Below are 24,937 nucleotides of genomic sequence, written 5' to 3'. Positions count from 1 at the left end.
CTTATATATTAATAGCGATATATTTTTAAGATATACCATTTATTTCTTAAGAATATATAACGTCCAAGTAAAAATTCTGACGTATCATCATACGAGCTAATTTTTAAAACAATATCCCATGCATTATAGATATAATACTTACCATTTAATGTTCACAAATATATAACCAAGTTCAAATCATTAGTAAAAATAATCTTGAACCTTGACTTTGATATCTTTTCAAAATAAAATACCATACGGTAGATATATATATATATATATTATATATATATGTCATTTTTTTAGAGTATAGTGATATATAAACTGTACAAAGTTACAATTATCTTATAACAATAATGTAAAATACTATACAACTTCAATATTTATACTAGTTCATCTCTGATAATTATATTATCGCTAAATTTATTTATAAATCATAGGAGTTAGGACTGAGCAAACAAAAAGTTTTAAACCTGACGCATTGTGTAAATATTATTGTATGATAAACGCATGTCCAATGTTCTACATGGCAGGGTAGGTGATGGTATTTATTAATTAACTACGTTTACGCTCAAAAGTGTCCAAATAAACAAAACGGATTAGGTGTGTGTATTTGTCTGGCGTAGGGATCTTTTCTCCACTCGTATCTCCATCCAATGAAATCTTTCTATTTCTCATTGTGACATCCGAAATGACGAGTTTGTTTTGCACAAATATATAATCGAAGGGCAAAGAGAAAACCCATTGAGATAGCAAAAGGGCATGCCAAAAGGTTAGAAGAACGGTGGTGTGAATTTGTACGATACTGGTATCCTTTTGTATTACTTTTTAACTAACCAATTGCTCAAGTTAGCATTTAGCTCTGCAGAATCCCATTATAATATATCGAAATGGGAAACGTTTTTCATATTGATGTATGAGTTCATAATCATATATCTGTAGAAACAACATTTCTAGTTTGGTGTTTCCTTAATTTGCAATTGGTTAATATTCACAATATTATACATGTAGCCAATCCTACCAAAATGGGTTAACTTACTTGATACTTATTAGATTAGCATAGTATCTTCAGTTCTGAAAGAAATTTTTTCGTATAATTAAATTCTTCTTTGTAAAAAAACTCATATATAAAGATATGTCTCTCATTGTTTCAAAAGAAAAAAAAAGATATGTCTCTCATTGACTTTTCATAGGTATGTCAAATATTATCAGGTAAAAAATTATTGTTTTCCATCAATCGCAAATAATTTCATAGTAATATTTCACTAATTTATTTGAGTTGCACTAACTTTTTTAGTAATAACATACATAACTATTTAAATGATGCATCCATTTAAATATTTATATTAGCATTTATATTTATAATATGAATATATATACATCGTGTGCTATGTTGGAACACGTTTTTGACAAAGTGGTGTAGACCATTTTTCCGATGGATTTTTCGATGGAGACATCTGTCGGAAGAACCGGAATTTGGACACGATGTAATCGTCATCATGAACACTATGAGTTAGTGTATTTGTTGGTGAGAAATGAAGGTCCAAAATAAATAACATACAAAGAATTTAGATTTAACCTGTTTTAAAATCTTATTCATAAAATATTTTTATGTTTTTTAAATATAAAAATATAAACCTAGTAAAGTATAGTGGTGTATTTGATTTGGTCAAATATGCATTATGACTTTGATATCTAACGTACAATGAGTCATGGGAATTAAATTCCTTTACTACAATTGAAAGCATTGGTACGTTAGTGGTCTCCATGATTTCACAAGGTGTTACACTTTCTCCATTTAAATAGAAGCACTTGTGTAGCAAAGAACATACAGAAAATAATACAATCCTCCATATTTCTTTTATCTTTCCTTTTGATTTTTTTTTTCAATCTGATAGTATAAACAAAACTATTTTCGTCAGATTTCTGATAGAATGACGCAAATCAGAAGATTTTTTTGCTGCTGTATCTTGAAATTCATTATGTTATCGAACCGTCGCACTACGAGACGTATTTTGAGTAAAGGAAAGAAAAATATCTCGACTCTACAGTTGTATCATCATTTTCTTTATCTTTAGTATAATCTTATCAATTTTATTCTTTACAATATTCAGTTTTCCGTAGTTTATATAATACGGTTCTATCACGCTATATTGTGTTTCTAATTAAAGCCAAAATCTATAATACTGCTACTCATGCTTAATCACTCATCAATCACCTCAATTTTTTTTTAAATATAAATACTTAGAGAAAACAAAATTCCCGGACATAATAAAAATATATAATAATGTCCATATACACCCAATAAAAGCTTGGCAAATAAAACGATGATTGAGGGCGAAACAGAATGTATATAAAATGGTATTGTTTAGGAAAAAACACATGAAGTACAAAGTTACCAAGTGTACGATGGCTGACGGGGCACGACACTTCCTCAATACTAACTTTTTTTTTTTTTGTAAATGGCTTGTTCAATACTAACTTACTAACACTATAAAGCTTATATACCAAAAAATTGCATTATTTTTGGCATAAAACTAAAAAAAGAGATGTTTAAAATAAATAAATATATAAGAAACAAAAGAGAACAAAAGAGTTTCAACGAAGTACTAATCAGGAGAGAGACTTAAGAGAGAGAAAGTAGATCTGGTTCCGGTGAGCGGCCGGCGCGTAGGCGCGCGTGCCGTCGCCGGTACCTCTTGGTTTTTCCTTCCGTTTAAGCAGTCCGTATTTTTGTCGTTCTCTTGTCATCTTCCCCCTGATTCGCTTTGCCCGAGCCCTGATTGACTCTCATCCGGAGACGATAGCTCGAGGAGCGAACCGTCATCAACGGTGGCTGGGTTATTGGAGTGAAGGCGCGGTCGTGTGGAGGTGAAAGTGTGGTGAAGTTATTCTCCGGGAGGTGGAGGCTACTAAAGCTCCGCCGTCGCCGGCTCAAGTCTCCGGGAGGTGGTTGGCTTCTTCAGCAACGTCTCGTCGGTTTTGTCTCCGGGGGGTGAAGGCTTACACAGCCTTGCGTCGCCGGCTCTAGTGGTGAGAAGTGGTGGTTTCGTTTTTTTTTGGATCGGGTATAGCGTGTGTTGTATGTGTTGCTGTGGGTCGCGGCTCTCGTAAGACGGATGAGATCTCGATGAGATCGAGGATGCTCTCCGCAGAGAGTTCAGAAAGCTGAAGAAAAGTGGTGACGTTGGAGGCTCTCCGGTTTCGAGCTCCGGCGTAACGAGGGTGTCGGTGGCGGTGCTCAGGCGGTTTCTTGCGTAGGTGACGGTCAGGTTGAGGCATCGGTTGACGCGTGGCGTGCTGAAGATGAGATTTCAACACGCGTCTCGTCTCCTTGACGCGTCGGCCAAAAGGAGAAGTCTGGGCCGCCTAGTTCGAGTTGAGTGAGGTGGGCTGCAGGCCCGTTTTATGTTTTGAATGGTTGCCCGACTGTTTGTGGGCTTTTGGTTTGTAACATATTGCTGGGCCCGGGTCCAGTACTGTTGGGTTCGGGCTTTTGTTGTTTGTTTTTCGTTTTGCAATAATAATAAAAAAAAAAAAACCTTGACGGAAAAAAAAAACAAAAGAGTTTCAACATGTTTTAGACTCTATATGATTTAAATATTATGTATTGATTTATTCATCTTTTTTTTTTTTGTAACTTGTGATTTATTCATCTATATAGAGAGAATTATTTGGTATAATGTTTATGTATTACATCTGCACTAAAAAGATAGAAATATTGGGTGTGATGGTTATATATTGCATATGTATCTAATGCTTATTAATGTCAATATAGTGCGATAATATTATGACTATAGTTTTGTTTCCATAAGATTATATACGATCGTTTTAATACTACGTATAAACATGCCTAAATAATTACATACACATATATGATATGTTACCATAAAAATATATATCATAAAAGTATAATCATCAATTTAAGTAGCATATTAATATTTTCACATGCGTGCCGGCCTTCCATCTAATAAAATTTATATACAAGAAATTGCATTATGACACTGTGGAAAATGTTAATTAATTAAGAAACTAGATTTTGACCCACGCTTAAGAAGCGCGGGTATTTTTTTGTTCTAAATCCGCTAAAATTGAAACAATTTTTAACCATTTATTAGTTATATGCAGTGTTTAGAAACCCGACCTGGACCCGCGGTTAAACCAGTTAACCCGGTAACGCAAGATAAATCCGATTCGGGTTTTGTGAAGAAACCAAAATTTAAAAACTCGCTAAAACCCGTTAAAGCCCGGAAGCCGGTACCGGTTGAACCACTGGTTGAACCAAAACCAATGGACAATTTTTTTAGTTTTTATTTTTGTTTTTAAAATCTATTTTGTATAATTTTTAATTAAGAAATTAGGTTTTTCGGTTTTGATATCGTCAATTTATTAATGATGTTTTACTTTTGGTAAAATGTCAGATTTGAAATTTAATTTTATTATTCACTTTAGAAAAAATATTTATGAATTTTTAAACCCTGATATGTTTTATAAAAATATTTAAGAAATACTTAACTTTAGTTTCTCTATATATATTTTTCATAGCTAATATATTAATATATAATAAATTAACTATGATAATATATTGTTAGACAAAATTTAAGTAGGACCATAAAATTATTAGCTCTTATAAAAGGGTCAACCTTCATATATAGATTTATTTAAACTCATTTTCTTTTAATAAAGTAGATTCTTTAAGTTTCATTAGATTTGGTAATCGAAGATGATGGAATAAAAATATGGTCGATTTTGTTTAATATATTATTCTCGTATATTTTAAGAGGTTGCTAGTTTGTGGGAATATTCTTTTGGCTTTTTCTATTTTTTTATATCTTTCACATAAACTGTTACATAAGTTACTAAACGAAATCCAACAATACGTGCTAATATAAAATAACAATAAAATAAAATTTTAGAATACGTTTTGGAGGTTGGAACAAATGTTTAAAATATAATTACAAAGGCACATATACGTTTTGGTTATTTTTGTACTACGACCCGAGAGAGAACTTGATTATTAGGTTAATAATTAGTATACAACTATCTAATAGCCCAAGCTGTTTTATATATGGGTACAGTTAGACTAAATTTTTTTAAGACAAATTTAACCTTAATGAATAGGTGCAGTAACCTTGTTTAAATAGATTTTTCAAGAGTACTTCCCTTTTAATAGTATAGATAGTAATTAATGAAATTGTTTTTGGTATTAAAAAAAGAGGTAAGTTTAAAAATAAATAAATAAATAAGAAGCAAAAGAGGTTAGAACATATTTTAGACTCCATATGATTAAAATTGTGCATTGATTTATTTATATATATATATATATATATATATATATATATACATAGTTATTTTATCAAATAGACTTTTATTTCTGTCATATAAGTGACAATTTCTTCTTTTTCGTTTCTAGTAACATTGTATTTTAATGCAAATACTTGATATAAATCTGATTTTCGTAGTAGCATGCTAGCATTGGTGAAAATTTTAAATAATATGGATCAAAAAGTTACTAAACTGTCACATACTCCCTCTCTTCCCAAAATAAGGATTTTCTAGAGTATTTACGCATATTAAAGAAACAATTAATTTTTTACAATTGAATTTATTATTTATTTTACTATACATTTTCCAATAAATATCAGCTAAAAGTATTCAACTAATTCAAATATTTTTAATTAATTTTTTTTTAAGTATACAACTTTTCAACATTAACTACTAAAGTACTTTCAAATTTTAGAAAATCTATTATTTTGGAATAAAAAATAAATTTAAAAAGTCTTACTTTCAAGAACAGAGAGAATATAATATGTGTCGAAGTATTTGAATTGTCGTTCCTCCCAAAACCATTTACAAATTCATGACAGAAAGTGGAGAAGAAGCAGTTGATGGGGTAACCGACTGCAAATTGAATATGTTGTGGACTAGATCTTTATTGAAAGTTTTGAAAATTTCTAGGTTGGCCGGCTATTGTATATGTTGTGGGCTAGATTTTCTTTTTTGAGACTAGTATAATATGTTCACCATAGATGATATATTGTTAAATGTAAAATTATGATAACTTAAAAAAAATTATGATAAGTTTTTTAAAATAAAAGTATGATACTTTGTTAATGGCATATAATAAGAATGATGTAATAGACACAAAAATACGTGAAAGCCTTCTTAGTCCAGTGGTTTGAGTAATGATTCATTAATGCTTCTACATTAGGAGATCTGGGTTTCGAATTCTAGCAAAAGCGAATTATGCAGATTTATGGAGAAAAGCATACATGAAATCTTCGGCATGGTGCAAGGAGTACCGTCAGACATAGATCTTATAAGATGACTCATGATGATGCAGTCAGACGTGAAACCTTATAAGACAGGTAGACTTGCCGGCTGTAGAATCGTCTTGTAATATTTATCATAGTTTGTAATAGTATAATTAACCATCGACAAAAAAAAAGACACAAAAATACAAATACTCTATACTGTATATAAACTCATATTATTTGTGGAGACATTAAGTGATCATAAGATAATCAAAAGATTAATTGCATCAATCTTTGAGATTTCAATGAGGTAAAGAGTCAAAAAGTGTAGTGGAGCACAAAAAAAACTCATAGGTGGGAAAAAAAGAGAACTCCATTAAATATATAAACTCCTACTTAAGTATTTGAAACACATATATATACACACATATGAGAGATAGTCACATCATAAGTCACAACTAACAATTTATATATATCTCTCTCTTCTATAAGTTTTAATGGTGATTTAAGAGACCCGTAGTTCTCTCAGCCTCTGATCATCATCCGGTTTCTACTCTCAGCAAAACACAAATCAACGATAATATCTCACTCTCTTTACTCATTCTTCTTATTTGGATAAGATTTGCTCTCCCTCATTTTCGGCAGACTCAATCCAAACCCTAACCTCTTTGATTCCCATCGCATAATATTAATTATTCTCTTCAAGAAATCAATTATAAATATTTTGAAGAAATACCTTTCTTTACCATCCCTCTTTTTATTCTTACTCCAGGCTTTAAATGTCAAATGGTTCAATCTGTCCTTTGCCCTTAAATACTGTCACCACCACCATCACTTCTCTACTGCAAACCCTTCTCGTATCCTCTTAAGAATAAGTACTTAAAATACATTACAAATACACACCAAGCCCCTCCTATATATATTGCAGTAAAAACAAGAGAAGAAAAGAGAGAAACGATTCTTGGTTTAGCTTTCTTAATGGATTGGAAGAAAGAGATGGAAGGTAACCTAGCGAATGACTACTTGTCCTCCAACCACGGCATGATGACGTCACAACGCCGCATCTGCGTCTTCACCGGTCCGGTGATCGTAGGCGCCGGACCGTCAGGACTAGCGACGGCGGCTTGTCTCAAAGAGAAAGGAATAACTTCGGTATTACTCGAGAGATCAAACTGCATAGCGTCACTATGGCAGCTCAAGACATACGACCGCCTCAGTCTCCACCTTCCAAAGCAATTCTGCGAGCTTCCGCTTATGCCCTTTCCCGCTGACTTCCCAACTTATCCGACAAAACAGCAGTTCATCGAGTACCTCGAGGACTACGCTCGTAGGTTCGATATACGACCGGAGTTTGGTCAGACGGTCGAGTCGGCGGAGTTTGATGAGAAACTCGGGATGTGGCGAGTGAGGAGCGTGGGTAAAGAAGGCATGACGGAGTATGTTTGCCGGTGGTTGGTGGCTGCGACGGGGGAGAATGCAGAGCCGGTGGTCCCTAGGTTTGAGGGGATGGAGAAGTTTGCGGCCACGGGGGTAGTTAAGCACACGAGTCATTATAAGACCGGTGGAGATTTCGCAGGAAAAAGGGTTTTGGTCGTCGGATGTGGAAACTCCGGCATGGAGGTTTGTTTGGATCTATGCAACTTCGGTGCTCAGCCTTCTCTCGTTGTCAGAGACGCTGTGAGTATTTTTTTTTTCGTTCTTCTTATTTTAAGAAGTTTTGAGATTTATTAAATCAACGTTTTCTTATGCGTACCGATATTAGTTTTTTTTTTGGCTCTTTCATATTTGGTAGAGTTCTTCTATGCTAGAAGAATCACATAATTGTTTTTTTTTTAATTCGTGTTGATCTTCTGATATTCTTAACTTATTTTTCAAACTCAAGATATTACCTACTTTCAAGTTCAAAAGAAAAAGAAATATTACCTACACTTTTCATGATTCTGTGTTTTCCTGATTTTTGGTTGAAATCGATATAAGATTATTTGATTTTGATTGTACAAGATAATATCCCTTAACCCGTTTATGAATATGTTTTAAGTTAAACGAACTTTAGAGAGAACAAAAAATATGTTCCTCAAATATTTGAAAAGATGAAAAGAACTTTGATAACATATTAACACTCATCATTCCATCTTAAACATCATTAACTTGAAGATGTTTTTCCAAAATTTTCTTTACTCTTCTTATTAATCGAATCCCTTTAACAAGATTTTATCAATACTAATAAGTGTTTCAAAAAAATCTATTTCGTTTGTACTATTTTCATAAAGAACCCAATTATTTATACAAACTAATTGTAGTTTAATCATTAGTGTCTCTTTAATACTAGCTGGAGATTTCAGAAGAAACGTTCTTGCACGCTGTTAATTTTTGTGTGCTTTTACTTTTACAGTAACAATTTGAAAATAGTTTATACTTCTTTTGCTTTTCAGTTTGATAATATTCACATTTGATTTTTTTATTAGTCTGTTTTTTTTTTAATACTGAAAATGCAAAGGATGGTATTCATCCGTAAGATTTTATTCTGTCTTTTTAGGCCCTTGTGACTTCAAGTTCCAACAATTTGTTAATATAGTTTTTTAAATAAAGAGGTTTACCTAATTTCTGTAATTCGGAAATACTATTTTTATAGTATTTGTAGAGAATGAGAACTATAAGAATACAAGCTTTATTGGGATTATCACAAGCACGCGCAAACATTCTCACAAAAATCATAGTCTCTAAACATTTAAAATATAGATAGAATATGATGTTCTCTTCTGAGGTTTATAAATCCATATTTGCTAATTGTTTATTTTTAACTGGTGAAGGTGCACGTCCTACCACGAGAGATGTTGGGTACTTCAACTTTTGGGCTGTCCATGTTGTTACTCAGATGGTTGCCCATCCGGCTTGTTGACCGTTTCCTCTTGGTTGTTTCCCGGTTCATCCTCGGGGATACCACCCTGTTAGGTCTTAACCGACCCCGGTTAGGTCCATTGGAGCTCAAAAATCTCACCGGCAAAACCCCGGTTCTCGACGTGGGGACGCTTGCCAAGATCAAAACAGGAGATATCAAGGTACCGTATATCTCAATCATATATATTTACACTAATAACCGGTTTATTGATTGTGATATTTGATTTGTAATAACAAAAGGTGTGTTCGGGGATAAGAAGGTTAAAACGGCACGAAGTTGAGTTCGATAACGGGAAAAAGGAGAGATTTGATGCCATAATATTGGCAACTGGCTACAAAAGCAACGTACCCTCTTGGCTAAAGGTAGTCAATAATGATAATATAGTTATTTTACATATGTTCACTTTTGTTTAAAACGATCATTAAAATCTTTATCAAAATTATCTTTTCGTAAGAATATACAAATATATATTTATCAAGAGGTCGCATTACATCTTTTTCTAATAAACAAATAATTTTGCAGGAAAATAAAATGTTTAGTAAGAAAGATGGATTCCCAATACAAGAGTTTCCGGAGGGATGGAGAGGGGAATGTGGGCTATATGCGGTGGGGTTCACAAAACGTGGGATTTCGGGAGCATCAATGGATGCAAAGAGAATAGCTCAAGATATATACGAGTGTTCAAGAAAATCTGATCAAGCCCATAGACATATCCAAGTGTTCATGTCAAGTAAACCTGATCAAGCCTAAAGTAGATTAATAATAAACGGTTGAGAGATGAAAGGTTTCTGTCAAGAAAAATACATAACTTGAAGACGGGTAGCGATCAAAGAAGAAAATTGATGGTTTGGGTTTCAAGGGGAGGATGGGGGCGTGATGTAAATTAAGACTTATCTCCAGCTGCAATGCAAATTGGGGATAGAAAAAATGAAAATGAAATTTAGTGAGAGTGATCGTGGTGGGAATTGATGATCATCTGCCCCAAGAAGAAGAGGGGACCCCTCTCTCTCTCTCTCTCTCTCTCTCTCTCTCTCTCTCTCTCTCTCTCTCTCTCTCTCTCTCTCTCTCTCTCTCTCTCTCTCTCTCTCTCTCTCTCTCTCTCTCTCTCTCTGCATGCTTATAACCCACTTTGTAAATCTTTCTATACTGTCTTTCTATGTTTCATTTTCTTTATTGTAGTTTCCTTAGTTAGGTATGCTCTTTGTTTTTCTTAGCTTTTTCGGTTCAATATTTTTGGTAGAGTATTGTCGTCATTGTTTTTTGTTATATAGTAAGTGAATTGTTAAAAAATACAATTAAATGCTTAAAAAATGTCCAATTAGAATGTGTCAATGAAATTTCGTTGTCGAAATGATTTCATTCCCTAGTAGAAGTATCATAGATATGGACCACTCTGTTGTACATTCGTCAGAAATTAAGACCTGCACATTTATAATTCTGCTGACCCCTTTTTTCAGTTATAGCTAGATGTACGGTCTCCACATGATTTTTTGTCATATTTTAGAACTAAACAAGCTATAGCTATATAAATCTATCGTAGATCTCATGTCAAATAGAATGTTCCGTTTAGATTTCATCATGGATTTGTTATCTTGGCCATATTAGTAGGATCTTGCGTATAAAATATACTATATTTCGTAAAAATCAGCAACACTGTTGTGAAACCGTATATTCTACGACGGGTAAACCTACCATATCAGGTATGATTTGCAGCAAGCGACGACAAACAGATAATCAAAATAATTCACTGTCAAGAATATATAGTTGCCCAAGTGATGAATGTCAATAACCCAACGTCGTTCAAGTCAGAGACCATAAATTTAAAGCCAATTAGTATTCATTCTAATATTTTAAAATGAAATAAATATCAATTGAGGAGAAATTATTATGGTACAGACCCAAATACTTTTTCTGAAAACCCTACTAAGACTGGGATGATACAAAAGTGGAGAAAACAGCTTATAAATCGGAATAATATTCCTAGAGTCAAATCCTTGTTATAATAAGACTCTGCATAGTTTCGGTACCAGTATAAGTTTTTAATTTGTAATTTTATCACATAGTATAAACTATTTAAATTGCATTTGCACGGAGAACCGTTATTAAATAATGTGTTGGTACCAAATATTTCTTTTTCATTTCACCACAAAATTATAAGCTTTTGGGCTACAAAAGTTGAGACATATAATGAAACTCGGTTTTAACCAAAAATATGTAACCAGTAATGCTTTTTTGGACTTAAGACCATTCTCTAATCACCAGTAATGTTTATATTTTTTCCTAGTCTTTGGACCATTGGCCATGTTGCTGACCTTAAAAGCCATGTGATTAGAGAATGTATACTGACCTAAACCATGTGGTTCATTGTTTAGATTGTCATCTATGAATCTCTGTAAGGTAACTTGTTCAGATCCAAACAAAAATTTTTCATTCAAATATATATATACCCATTGAAATTCTGAGGCTTTAATCAATCGAAAATAGATATTAATGTGTGAAAGAAAAGAAAATCAGGGCAAAATATAAGGGAAAAGGGAAAAAGGAACAAGGATCTTACATAAATTTTACTTTTGTAAAAGGCACATAAGTAACAAGCTGAAGGCCTACACTTTTGGCAAGATGTTGGGGAAATTTTAGGAAACAATATCAGATATTCAGATCCCAAATCAAATCTTTCTATTTTATTTTTGTCAACATCAAATCATTAATTTTAGACATCACTTTTTGTTTTAATTAAATTTTTGTTGAAGTAATTAGTAGTGGCTGGCCCCAAGTAGGCAAACAGATTTGATATATCCTTACAGTTCCTACTCCCACATTTTGAACATAAGGAGAACTTGCTTTTTTCAAATCATGTTTCTGCTTTTTTTTCTGAAGCTCTTTTTCTTTAATTTTGCCTTTTATTAGTTTGTGCTTTTTTCTTGGCTCTGAATTATATAGTTGGCTTGTCAACCAAATCGTGTTGGAAAATGGTGCTCTTCGACAGTAAACGGTATAGATGATTGCGTCCATATATATCTTATACACATGACTGGGAAAGATCATTATATATTTGACCAAATGAAGTACTATGTTTGTAAAATATCTCTGTGCTGCTGCCACCAACAAAAAAAAAAAGCATATGTGCTCTCAGCAAAATAGTTAGGGGGTACATTTAAATGAGAGTTTTATGTGATTTATATTAAAATGACAAATTCACTATTATTCAAACATGAATTTTAAAAACTCATTTAAAATCGACTGTTATTGAACTTAACATTTCGTAGAATACTCTAAAATTCATTGTTATTGAAAAAAATTTAATTTGTGGAGTTTTAAAGTTTTTAGATGATTTTAGAGTGTTTAGGTGGAGTTTCTTAGTTAAAAAAATTAAAACTCAAATCTCATGGTTTTAGGTTATATTCTATAGCGGTTTAACAAAAAATCAACTAAATCTCTGCAACTTATTGAAATCATCTAAAACTCCATTAAAATCAAATCACTTCAATGTTATATTGAATTCACCCCTTAATATTTAATAATTACCACAATGATAAAGACTACCAATTAATTGTGGACATATATAGTAATTTGTTGGGGTTTTAATGAATTGTTCAAATATATTAGTTTTTAAATAATACGTCCATTTTTTTATGAGAGATCTTTTAGCATGAACTTGAAGTATTTAGGCTGCAACTGGAATGCTAAATTTTGGAATAGAATTGTTTGGAATGCATCATTCCACAGAATTACAAAAAATATTTACCAGTTACATGGAAAACCTTTTGAAATCAATTCCACATATTCCAAAAATGGAATAAAACTTAAAAACAAATCCTTTGTAAAATCTTTTCCATTTGTTCCAGATCAAAAATGATCGTGAATGTGTGGGATGATTGGAATTCCAATTCCAAAACAAATTTCAGTTTTTATTCCATTTTGTTTATCATTCCAATTTTTCCCATTCCACATATAATTATTCCTTTTATTCCATGTATTCCTATTAGGAATAACCAGTTACAGCCTTAGAATCAATTCCTACAGTTAATTTCTCTTAAACGGAAGTTGGCACAAAATGCCGTAAAAGAAGGGAGTTAAGACGTAAGGCTCCTAACTGCATTTTCCTGGCCATTTTTCATTCATTTCTAGTTTTTTTGGGTGAAAAAAGTGATTTCAACTCTATCACGCAAACCCAAACATTGTAAATAGTCAATTTTAATGCAAATGAATCTGTGGTGATGGCAGTTCCAGCTTCATTTTTATTCATTTTTACTCCTTCTGTTCCTAAAACTAAAAGATCCATGTTATAGTTTTTTCACACTTATTAAGAAAATAATTAAAATTGTATTTTCCAATACATTGTTTTTGTTAATTAATTATTCCCAATAACTTTTAACCAATGAGATTTTATTAAATACAATTGTATTTTTTGAAAAGTATAATTTTTTATTAATTAATGTATTAAAAATATAAAAAATATATCTTTTTGAAACAATTTTTTTTTCTAAAAAATAGATCTCTAAGGAACAAACGGAGTAGTTTACTTCCCGCTTTAAGTTTTATTCGGATGCTCGACCTGTTAATTGATCAAGGTTCGACTACATCATCTTTCTTTTAACGGGCTTCAAGTTATACAATCCTAAATTGTAATTATTATTTTGACCTCAAAATAAGCCTACAATTTGTCTCACGTCAATGAAAATTTGGGAGCAAACCCCGGCGACTCAAACCAAGTGGAGTCATTAAGCTATTATTCGGTCATCACCAAAATGAATATATATATATATATATATATATATATATATAATACTTTATGTTTTAAAATGATAAAATACATAGGGCCTGTTTGTTTCTCCATCTGGATGAGTCATTTGGATGAAGATGAGAGTTTTTTTTGTTTAGGCACTAAAAGTACAATTCATTCAGATGGATCATTCGGATGACTTTGGGAAATTTAAGCTTAATTTTAAAGTCCATTCAGCTGAACCAATTTGGATCATTTGAATGGAAATAGTTCATTCAAAATGGTATAATGTCTATTATACCCCTAATGTAATTCACAAATTACAAACCTAAAAATAATATCATTTTTGTCACATACGAAAACTGACAAAAACACGTTTTTCCGCAAAAACCTAAAAAAACCCAAAAACGCAATTTTTCGCCAAAATTGCAAAAATGTGTTTTCCCGTCAAAATTGCAAAAACGTATTTTTCTGCAAAAACCGAAAAACATGTTTTCATACCAAAATCACAAAAAAAACATGTTTTCACGCTAACACCCCAAACACACATTTTTCCGCCAAAACACAAAAACACATTTTCCCGCCAAAATTGCAAAAACGTATTTTTCCCGCCAAAACCGAAAAATCTCGTTTTTCTGCAAAAACCACAAAAACGCGTTGTCCTGCGAAAACGTGTTTTTCCGCCAAAACCGCAAAAACACGTTTTCCCGCCAAAACGTGTTTTCCCGCCAAAACGTGTTTTCCGCCAAAATCGCAAAAACGCGTTTTCCCGTCAAAACCGCAAAAAACGCGTTTTCCCGTAAAAACCGCAAAAACGTGTTTTCCCGCCAAAACAGCAAAAACACATTTCCCGCCAAAAACGTGTTTTTCCGCCAAAACCGCAAAATGCGTTTTTTCACCGAAACAGCAAAAACGCATTTTTCCGCCAAAAACATGTTTTCCTGCCAAAACTGCAAAACGCGTTTTCCCGCCAATAACGAAAAATCTCGTTTTCTCGCCAAAACCGAAAAATTTCATTTTAATGTGTTTCCCTCTAAAACCGCAAAAACGTGTTTTTCTGTCGAAAACGTCTTTTTCCGCCAAAACTACAAAAACGTGTTTTCTCGCCAAAACCGAAAATTTGTATTTTCCCGCCAAAACCGAATAATCTCGTTTTCCCGCTAGAACCGAAAAATCTTGTTTTTCCGCCGAAACCGAAAAATGTGTTTTCTCGCTAAAACCAAAAAAAAACTTTTTTTTCCCGCCCAAACCGCAAAAAGAAAATTCGTTAATTTTGAAATAATTCTAATGTAAATATATTAAACTAAATAATTAAATGTAATATAGTTAAAATTAATATCAAACATATGATTAAACCCACACAAAGGTATTTTGGTAATTTGTTTACTAAACTCATTTGAATGAAAATGAAAATAAAGAAACAAACATAAGATCCATTTAGATGATTCATCTAGATGAACCATGTGGATGGACAAACAAACAATCACAAAAATGTGAATGGATCATCTGAATAGATCATACAAATGAATCATTTGGATGGAGATGACAAATGGTGAAACAAACAGCCCCATATAGTGCAGAGACTAGAACGTATGACAAATCACTTTCAGTGAAAACATAGTTAAAGACTAGAGAACTCACAAATCATAGTGCTGACAAATAATCACCATTTCATTTTAATATTTAAAAACTATATCAATTTGGTTTATTAATCACTATATATAAAGTTTTACATCTCCTATTCCAACCATAAACGGAAGAACAATATATATACAAAATAAATGTATATCTGAACGAATACATTAAACATGAACACACTTTTATCACTTATATGCTTACTAATATCATAGCATAAATGATCTATATATATCAAAAAGATTAATATTCCAACACTATTTTATACGAAGAGAACACTCATTTTTCAAACTGGTGTAATGTTACAGTATATAACATAATTCCAACAAATTTTAATTTTATTTCATATTTAATAATATTATAATTAAAAGATAAAATTAACCCTCTCAAAGTATTTATAAATATATAAGAATTATTTACAGAAGTTTAGAAACTCAACTTCACCACCTAAATAATAAATCCTAAACAATAATCGTTAAATCCTTAGCTCAAATATTATGATATCTTTAATTACATTTTTTTAGAATGCTATCTAAGTTGGTGTATTTCAAACAATTTCTCAAATAAGATATTTACTATAAAATTATTTTGCAAGTACAAAATATTATAGTTTCTTTTTTCAAAATAAGTTTTGTTGTTTTTAATAGTATCCTAAAAAAAATTCTTCTCTATTATATAGGTTTAGTTTAATTTAATTTCTATATAAATTCTAAATTTTAGAAATAAAATATAAAATTATGTAAGATGGTATTGTTACATAATAATGTTATATAAATTAGGATATTTTAGTATAGAAAGGATAAAATCCGCACGGATGTGCGGGTCAACATCTAGTATTTTCTTATATTTGGAAGTAAGCTTTATTTGTAGCTGAGTTGATATTTCATTTAGACAAACAATGAGTGAAATAAGTTTGAAACTTAATTAAAAATAGACATCGTATACACACATTGGTGAAAATAGGGAAATGTGGTCCATATGCTGGTAAGTGCATATTCTTCTCCTCCACAACAAGGGAAGTAATCTCGCTGGACGACCCAGCCGCTCTCGTACATTTGGCACTCATGGGTCCTAGTTCTCTATGAACCACCCGATTCCAAAAGCTTTAAACTCTCACTGGTCCTTCGCATTCATGATCTTAACGGTCTCAAATGGACCATTTCAATTTTTGTCCGTCAGAGATTTGTTTTCGATAAATTCAATTAAAATTGGAAATGAAGATCGGACGGTAAGACTAGCAGTCAAACGTGTCTGATCCTATAATCTAACGGTTATGGCTCGTTGAAGCTTTGATTGATCAATGATTAAAAAGGAGTAATCTCGGATTTTAAATATCTGTCACTCACCAGATTTGACGTGAAGATACATCTCTCCATAATTACTCACGAGGATTTTAACTAATAAAGGCCACACCAAACTTCACCAATGTTTTTATTTTCCATCTTTCTACGAAAAAAAATGTGACTCATATTAATTTCAAGAGAAACTATCAAAAATACCATATTTATAATATCACTTTACATTAATCAGTTTTACTCTTATTTTTTAAGAGAAAAAAAACATTTATAACCCTATTAACTAATATAAACTTAGGTTTTAAAGTTGAGGGGTGATGTAGAGGTGGGTTTTCGGGTTCGGATCGGGAATTTTAGATTTTTGGGTATTTTGGTATAGAGGTATAGAATTCGTTTGGATATTTCTGTTATTCGGGTCGGGTTCATGCATTTTTAGTTCGGATTTGGTTATTTCGGATCGGGTTCGAATATTTAGATTTTGAAAAAAAAAATTAAATTTTTCATTTTTCAAAACTTTTTGTATTTAAAAAATATAATTTTCATTTAACTATTTTTTTTATTTTTAATAGTTTGAATGGTTAATGGATTTGGACATAACATTTTGAAACTAAAAAGACATTAATTTAGTTATTGTTTTTAAAATTTTGATATAAATTTTTGTTAATTCTTGAAATAAAAAGCTTGACATGCATTTTAAGTGTGTAACAAATCATTTTTTCCGTAATTGTATATCAATATAAATATTTTATATAAAATGAGAGATGTAAACTAGAAATATAAGGTTAATTATACATATGTTTGGTTATCTTCGGATATCCATTCGGGTTCGGATATTACTCGTTCGGGTTTGGATATCTAATCTCTCCTAATTCAATATCCGTTCGGATATTTTGCTACTTCGGTTCGGATTTCGGATAGGGTTCGGGTGCGGCTTCGGATATCAGATAAAGCCCACCCCTAGCGTGATGCATGATTTTTAGAATGTGGAGTTTAAGGTTCTAATAAATATATAAATAAATATTTTAAAACAAATTAAATTTTTTTAAAAAAACTTAAATTTAAAAAAAAAATCAAAAAGAATTTTCGAATTTCAAAATGAAAATTTGAAAAAAAAAACAATTTTGTAAAAAAAATCATTCGAAAAAAATAATTATAAAAAAGTTTGAATTAAAAAAAATATAATTCGAAAGAAAAAAATTAAGTTTTTTTTATTTAACTAATTACTTATTATATATATAGAATAAATGTATAAGACTCTTTTGCCTCATAATGAAGAATGTATTTTTGAAAATATCTTTTTAGTAATGATAAACATGAATAATAGTATCAACAAAGTGGTAAATATATGAAAATTCTTCTAATTTTAATAACTGTGTTTGGAGATATGGTTAAACAAATTAGGTTCGTTTTTCAGCCAACAAAACCACAAATGGTGTGTGTTAACGGAGAATATTAATCGCACACATGTGTTATATATACCACTTAATCGTTAACCAGAAGCTGTAAAAAACAACAGGAATACCAATTTTAATAGAAGATATGCATTTCACACACTTAGGGTCTGACTGGTTCAACCGCAGCGGTTGCGGTTGCGGGAGTTTGCAGATGCGGGTGGTTGCGGTTTCTAACGGTTTTAAAAGATTTGTACGACTGGTTCTGCGGTTAGAAATTGGTGCGGAATACTTATGACAGATTAACTACCAAATGCAGCAGTGGTTAAATAATAAATTAATAATATTTACATTTTATACAATTATAAAAATATCAAAAATAATAATATTATAATAAATATAAAAGTTATATTTAGAAAGTTATACTTTAAATTTTTTAAAAATTATAGAAAATATTTTTATTTTAAAGTTTTATAATATTAATTAAAATATAATAGATATATTTTAGCATTTTTATAATTCTAATTTAATTTTTTTATTGAATATTTTTATTTTTGTATTTATATTGTTTTGGAAAAAAAAGAATTTTTTTATCCTCCCGCAACCGTCCGCAACCGCAAACGCTAGCTGGAACCAGCTTTTAAATTTATGAGGTTCAGAGCGATTTGGAGCGGTTTGGAGCGATTTGAGCGATTATTGCAAAACGCCAACAACCGCTACCAACCGCAAAAGCTGCGTTTGCGGGTGGTATCGAGAAAACCAGTCATACCCTTAATCATAGTTTGAACGTAAACGTGATGTATTTGGGTAGTATAGTCCTTGTTTAACTTAAAACTCGCGGTATCATGTCAATTATATTCATGTAATTATTAGTATTATATAATAGTGTTTAGTTTTACGAAAACTTAGCATCTCCAAACTAATTTTATACTGTATTTGATTTTGTATTAACATTTATAGATAATTATATTCTAACTTTTTTTGTAACTTAATTATATTCTAACTTACTTCTATTTATTTTTAAAATAACTGATATTTTTCTTTATATGTGAGGAAAAAATATTCTTACTTTGAATATAGAAGAATATTATTTTTTAAATATATTGAAGTAATTTTATTTTTATTATATTTTTTATTTTATAAGGAAATAGCAAAATGAAACTATCAACGCGATCGCCTGAAAATTGTGAACCGCACTTTTGAATATTTTTTTGTATACATAGAAAAGCGCAGTGGTCGTAATTATGAAAAACGCGTCAGTTGATGTGATGAAAGTTATACACTTGAAAATATAATAATAACAAAACAAACAAAATCAATCATGGTTTTGGCCTTGCGACTTCATCCATCTCCAATCAATGTACAATCAACATCAGTTCATGTACTCTTAAAAGAAACCACAATAACTAACAACATGTGTAGCTTATTACCACGTAGTATCCCAACACAAAAGCATGATATGAAATGTCATATGTAATTATGACCCATTCTATTTCTTATTGTCTTACGAAATATAAGCTGAAATGGTTCACTAGGTGGAAGGATTTGGTTAAGCGCCTTCTATATGCTGAATCTGAACAATGAGTTAGCGATTATGCATCCCACGGTCAGATAACAAAAAGAATGAACGAGTATGTTAAATAAGGGTTCAAACGGAAACTAAATACTAGGGTTACAAAACTTAAAAGAAACAGAAAATAGGCATAATGGAAAATATTACGTAGTGGTTTTTTTTTTTTTTGTAAACAAATTACGTAGTGTTTTAAAGCTTATGTTATTCATCTTCTTCTCTATCTCTTGCCAAAGCGATACTTTTGCGAAAACAGACGCAAGAGAAATATTATACATAGTTCATACTGTAGCAATGTGAATCCAACAATTCTACGTTGAGGTTTCCATGTAATCATTATTACAAGTGACTGATGAGTAATAAACATTTCATGTTGAAAAATGTAGCTATAGATACGGATGCATGTGTGAAAATCAGATGGGTACAGACAAAACTCTCTCTCTCTCTTACACATGCAAAGAGATGAGACAAAGATTCTATAGTGGAAGTAAGTGTCGAAATGAGGTGCAAAAGAGTGGTCCTAACTAAAAGGTCTCAGAAGATACTAATGCCTTCCCAGTGAAATGCAAGCGAATTAAGATTAAAAAAGTGATGTCTCTTCACTTTAGGGTCCCCACTTCTCTCTCTTTTTTCCCTTTAATAGGTCAATCGAAGAAGATGGATCGTGATCGTGCGTGCTCATTATTGGATACTTCTTTCTCTCTTTTGTTTTTCTTTCTTAGCTTACATTGCAAGATAAAGGGTATGTGCTTCCAATATAATATTTATACAATTAGTATAGGAGTTTTGTTCATCCTACTCGATAAAGTATTCCTTGTAAACACCAATTTCTATCACTCGTTCTTCCATTTCTAATTCTATATTGAATAACCCAAAAGTGAACGTTTGCAGAGATAGATGATTAGATGTTAATATGTTATCAAATTCATTTATGCAGCTGGCTCCCAATTTATCCTAATTAATTCCTTTAATTTTTTTGATAATGGATGTTCCATTTTATTCATCGTTTATATGATATTTTAGTTGTTGTTAGTCTTTGTCGTTAAGCCGTGTATATAAACTAGACAAAGACTATTGTTTTCTTTTTTTGTTATATTATGAGAAGAGAATGTACCCTCTGTTCAAACCTGTATTTCCGTAATTCATTGTCTCACATTTTATTTGGTATTGGAAAATTAAAATTTATACACATTCTCGTATGCGTAAGTTGGTGATAGTTGACCAGTGACCACCTTCTTTATCATTGCGTAGTTAACTAGTTACAACGTTAACTAAGGTGGGTGTCAATTTATATTTGTCAACGATAGTATGGTTACGTAACTTGCTTTCGCAACCCATTATATTATATTATGTAAGATATATATATACAACCCGTTAAAACTACCAGTTATATTATATCAATTGTTTCTCGTTTCTTTACTTCGTCTGTTGACTTATTTAGTAATGAATTAATAATGATTAACCGTCAACCGTGAAACAATCACTGTTATTACCAAGTCTTATAGAGCATATCAGAAGTTGTGGGCCTAATGGTCGGTGAAAGCAGGACAGTTTGATAACACTCACTCACTCTCCCCCATTTTCTCACAAATGATCAAATCTTTTATCTTTATGCTTTTTCAGTTTTCAATCTTTATTTTACTAGTAAGAAAGCAAATCATATCTCTCGACATGTGTGTGTGTATACTTTGATCAAGATTCTTTTTATCTTGGGTGTGTAAGTTCCTACTGATTTTACAAAACGTTACAGAAGAATTCAGATAGTTAGGGTTATCCCTATATGCAAATTACTTGGAGGTATACACTGTTACGTTTAGGTAGTATTGGGTTTACTCAACGATTGATGTCGGGCCTTTTGGGTAAAGCAGGCCCATCTTTTCTGCTACTCGGGTTATTCGGAATCTTAAAGTTTGTACAATGCTAAATTCTGGGGAGACGTTTCAGGGTTTGTAGGCAGGCCCATCATTGTTAAACAGGCTTCCCGTAGCTCGTCCTATTAAAACAATCCGCACGGTAATATGTTCATGTTTTTTATTAACTGTGTCCGGTACCTAAGAAAAAACTCCGACAAATTTCTATTAAAAAAACAGTTCACAGATTGATATTTTTTCAGAATATTCAAATGGATCGGCTACATGATGAAATGTAGTGGAGGACATTTGAATCAATGTTATTTAGATTACTCGTCTGCCACTAAACTATGGAATGGTTATGTTTACGTTTTATATATTGTGTTGTTAATTTATAAGTTTGTGTTGCCTTTTTCTTCTTCTTTTCTCCATTGAAACAGATATTCCATTAATATAGAAATTGATATTCCTTTAATATAACAATTAATAATTCTTATTACACGCAAGTAAAATTTATCACTATAAAATTTATCGACTCTTCTTATCACATACAAGATCAGCCGCTCCACCCTGGCGGTATACGCGCCGGCGTAATATGTTGCGGTCAACTAGATAGGGGTTATCGATTCTGTAAAATCCTTGACGGCCTGGCGGTATCACAACGACGTTGATGACATCGAACAGGTGCTGGTGGTCAAAGATGATATCCAGCTCATCCACAGTGAGCCAATAGGCTCCAGTTCTCGTCAATATGGCGTTCTCGTCTTCGTTATCTGTTATCGGTTCGTGTAGATTAAGTGGCTGGGAAAAGTCAGCGCCATAGTTCTGATTGTTAATGTATTGTTTTCTAATCTGATGGATTTTCGAATTGAAAGATTGAGCTGGGCTGCGATCTATAAGTGAATAATTTTGTTAAGAATGACCAAAAAGAAAAAGAAAAGGCCATGGATCTTAAAAACTCAAGAAAATTTTGAAATTTTAGATCTCTGTATTTTTTTTTTAAACTGACTGATTGAAAACCCGATGATTTGAAAATAATTGAAAATTCAATTTTTGAAAAAAAGGCTTGAACTTTTTAATATCTAACTAGATATTGACCCGCACTTTAAAAGCGCGGGATTTGTTTGATGTTAAATTTAAATATCAAACAATGTATACTTCAGTTGTATATAGTAAAACACATATTAGGATGCATGATACTATTTCAGAGATACATATTTGAGATTTTAGTTTATGTTTTGAGTAAGTGACATCAGTTCTTATTAGTTTAATAGTATATATATATATATATATATTATTTTATTTTTAACTAAAACACCAAGATAGATAATCATCTATATGCACTTTCAAAATTTTAAATATGCAAAAAATATATAGTACATATATCATATTTATGTTTTTAAGTATAACTTAGGAATAAAAGTGAGATTATAGATTTTTTTTATAACGTTATAGGATAACATATTTTTATCTTAACCTTAAAATTGCTCATATTTTTATATAATATATATTAAAAAAAATTTTAATATATATTTTTTATAATATATATTTTTAATATATATGTTTTTAATGTTTTTTTATAATATATATTTTATAACATTAATTTAAAATGTTTAGATTTTTTTTTAAAAAAATTTCTATATGAATTAATTTATTAAGAATGGACTAAACAGTGGGCCAGAAAAATATTTTTCAATATTTTTATCAATATAAACCAAGATGAGGTGTTATTAAGGATCCAACCGCTTTAGAACAGCCCAAAAACAAAATTGGCCCAAACCGATATCACTGTTTTGATCTTCATCGATCGGAAGACTAATTGCTTTCTTCCTTTGTTATTTTCAGACAAATGCATCAGTTAATAGAAAATAAAAAATAAAAAATAACCTTCATATGGAGATTAAAGAAACCAATCGGCTTAAATAAATATTACTTGTCTTATTTTTAAAATATATAATTTTTATTATTAAAACAAAATATATAATTGTTTAAAAAAGGTATATATTAATAATTTAAATATAGTCATGTTTATCTGTATTAAATTTATTAACCCGTTTTTATTTTTAGTTAACAAAATTCGCGGTTTCCTGTTTTTTTTGTTTCTTATTGATATGTTGAAAATCAATGAATTTAAATGATTGGTTGTATTCCATATTGTTATGTATATATCTATTTCAGAAGATATTACTTATTTTTTAAATAAATTTCTTTAATATCCAAGTATATTCCATATTGTTATGTATAGATGCTCTTCAATGTGGTTTTATTTGCGGATTTTATGCTCTTTTGAATATATATATAATTGCAATTAATAAAAGATTTGAAAATACATTTGGCGAGAAAAAATAGTATATTTGTATACAAATCTAAGATTTTGATAAAATTATTTATATAACTGTTTGAAATTATTTACAAACCTAACGTGTTTAGCCATAACAAGATTCTTATGTTGTGTTTTATTTTACAGTTAGGATGTACTGCAAACCATTCAAGAATCAAGATCTATAAAAGAGGAATAACATAGATGCCATGCTACATGATACTTTAAAAAATAAGGTAAGTAAGGACTATTCAGTCACCTAATATTAGAACTGAATTAGTAATAACTTTCCATTCTCCATCTCGACAGTGTCCCGAGGTGTTGTAACAATGATTGTTTGCAACTGGCATGGATTTTCACACCCTAAAACATGTAAAAAAGGCTGAAGTACATATATTATAAATATATAATAGATGATAATTCCATAATCATAGGGCTTACATTTTCGTCTATTAGAACCATCTGAAGAGAAGAACCAAATTGGGGATTGCATGACTTCCACGTATGAAGCACTTTCACCTGAACTCTGTATGCAGATTTGAAAGGCTTAACATCACTTAGATTGCTGATTTTGATTATGGAACCCATAAGTGTAGATCACGGTAGACAGTTTGGAGGTTTAGAATGGTTATATTTGTTGTGTTTGAAAGGCTATTTATATACTTTCTATCGCTAGAAAACTATTAGGATAGTAAACATATAAAATCGTTTTAATTAGGAATATTCTGGGGATATACATATATGATTAATTTTTTTGAATGATTGAAGTTGTTCAGTTGAGATAGAATATCACAATGTAGTTGCTATTTTATACCAGTTTATGCTTAGTTAAAAATTAGATTTTTTTAAGAATTGCATTTGAAAAAAAAGATTTGCAAATAAACTTAGCGAGTTTGTTTCATAGTTGTTAATCTCGAAATTTATATTCAAAATAAATGGGAATTTTGTATATAATTACACACAGTAAATTAACTAAATAAGTGGAAAAAGATTATACAGAATAATGAGATGGTTATCTGTG

The 24,937-nt window shown here is 31.0% G+C and overlaps 1 protein-coding gene across 1 annotated transcript; it reads left to right on the top strand.

Moving 5' to 3' along the window:
• The first annotated feature begins 6,601 nt into the window (after positions 1-6,601).
• Positions 6,602-10,483, top strand: LOC106348545 (indole-3-pyruvate monooxygenase YUCCA6). The gene is made up of 4 exons (XM_013788306.3): positions 6,602-7,910; positions 9,044-9,292; positions 9,372-9,494; positions 9,655-10,483. The coding sequence occupies exons 1-4, from the start codon at positions 7,212-7,214 to the stop codon at positions 9,880-9,882; spliced, it is 1,299 nt and encodes a 432-aa protein (XP_013643760.2). The 5' UTR covers positions 6,602-7,211; the 3' UTR covers positions 9,883-10,483.
• The last annotated feature ends 14,454 nt before the right edge of the window (positions 10,484-24,937 follow it).

The sequence above is a fragment of the Brassica napus genome, chromosome A6 (genome assembly GCF_020379485.1).
Source record: "Brassica napus cultivar Da-Ae chromosome A6, Da-Ae, whole genome shotgun sequence".
NCBI lineage: Eukaryota > Viridiplantae > Streptophyta > Magnoliopsida > Brassicales > Brassicaceae > Brassica > Brassica napus.
This window is presented reverse-complemented; position numbering and strand designations above follow the sequence as displayed.

Bases quoted from the DNA above. Each gene is read 5' to 3' on its own strand.
- LOC106348545 (XM_013788306.3), top strand. From the start codon at position 7,212: ATGGATTGGAAGAAAGAGATGGAAGGTAACCTAGCGAATGACTACTTG. The intron at 9,293-9,371 runs GTACCGTATATC...TAATAACAAAAG, and splicing joins TCAAAACAGGAGATATCAAG to GTGTGTTCGGGGATAAGAAG. The intron at 9,495-9,654 runs GTAGTCAATAAT...ATAATTTTGCAG, and splicing joins ACGTACCCTCTTGGCTAAAG to GAAAATAAAATGTTTAGTAA.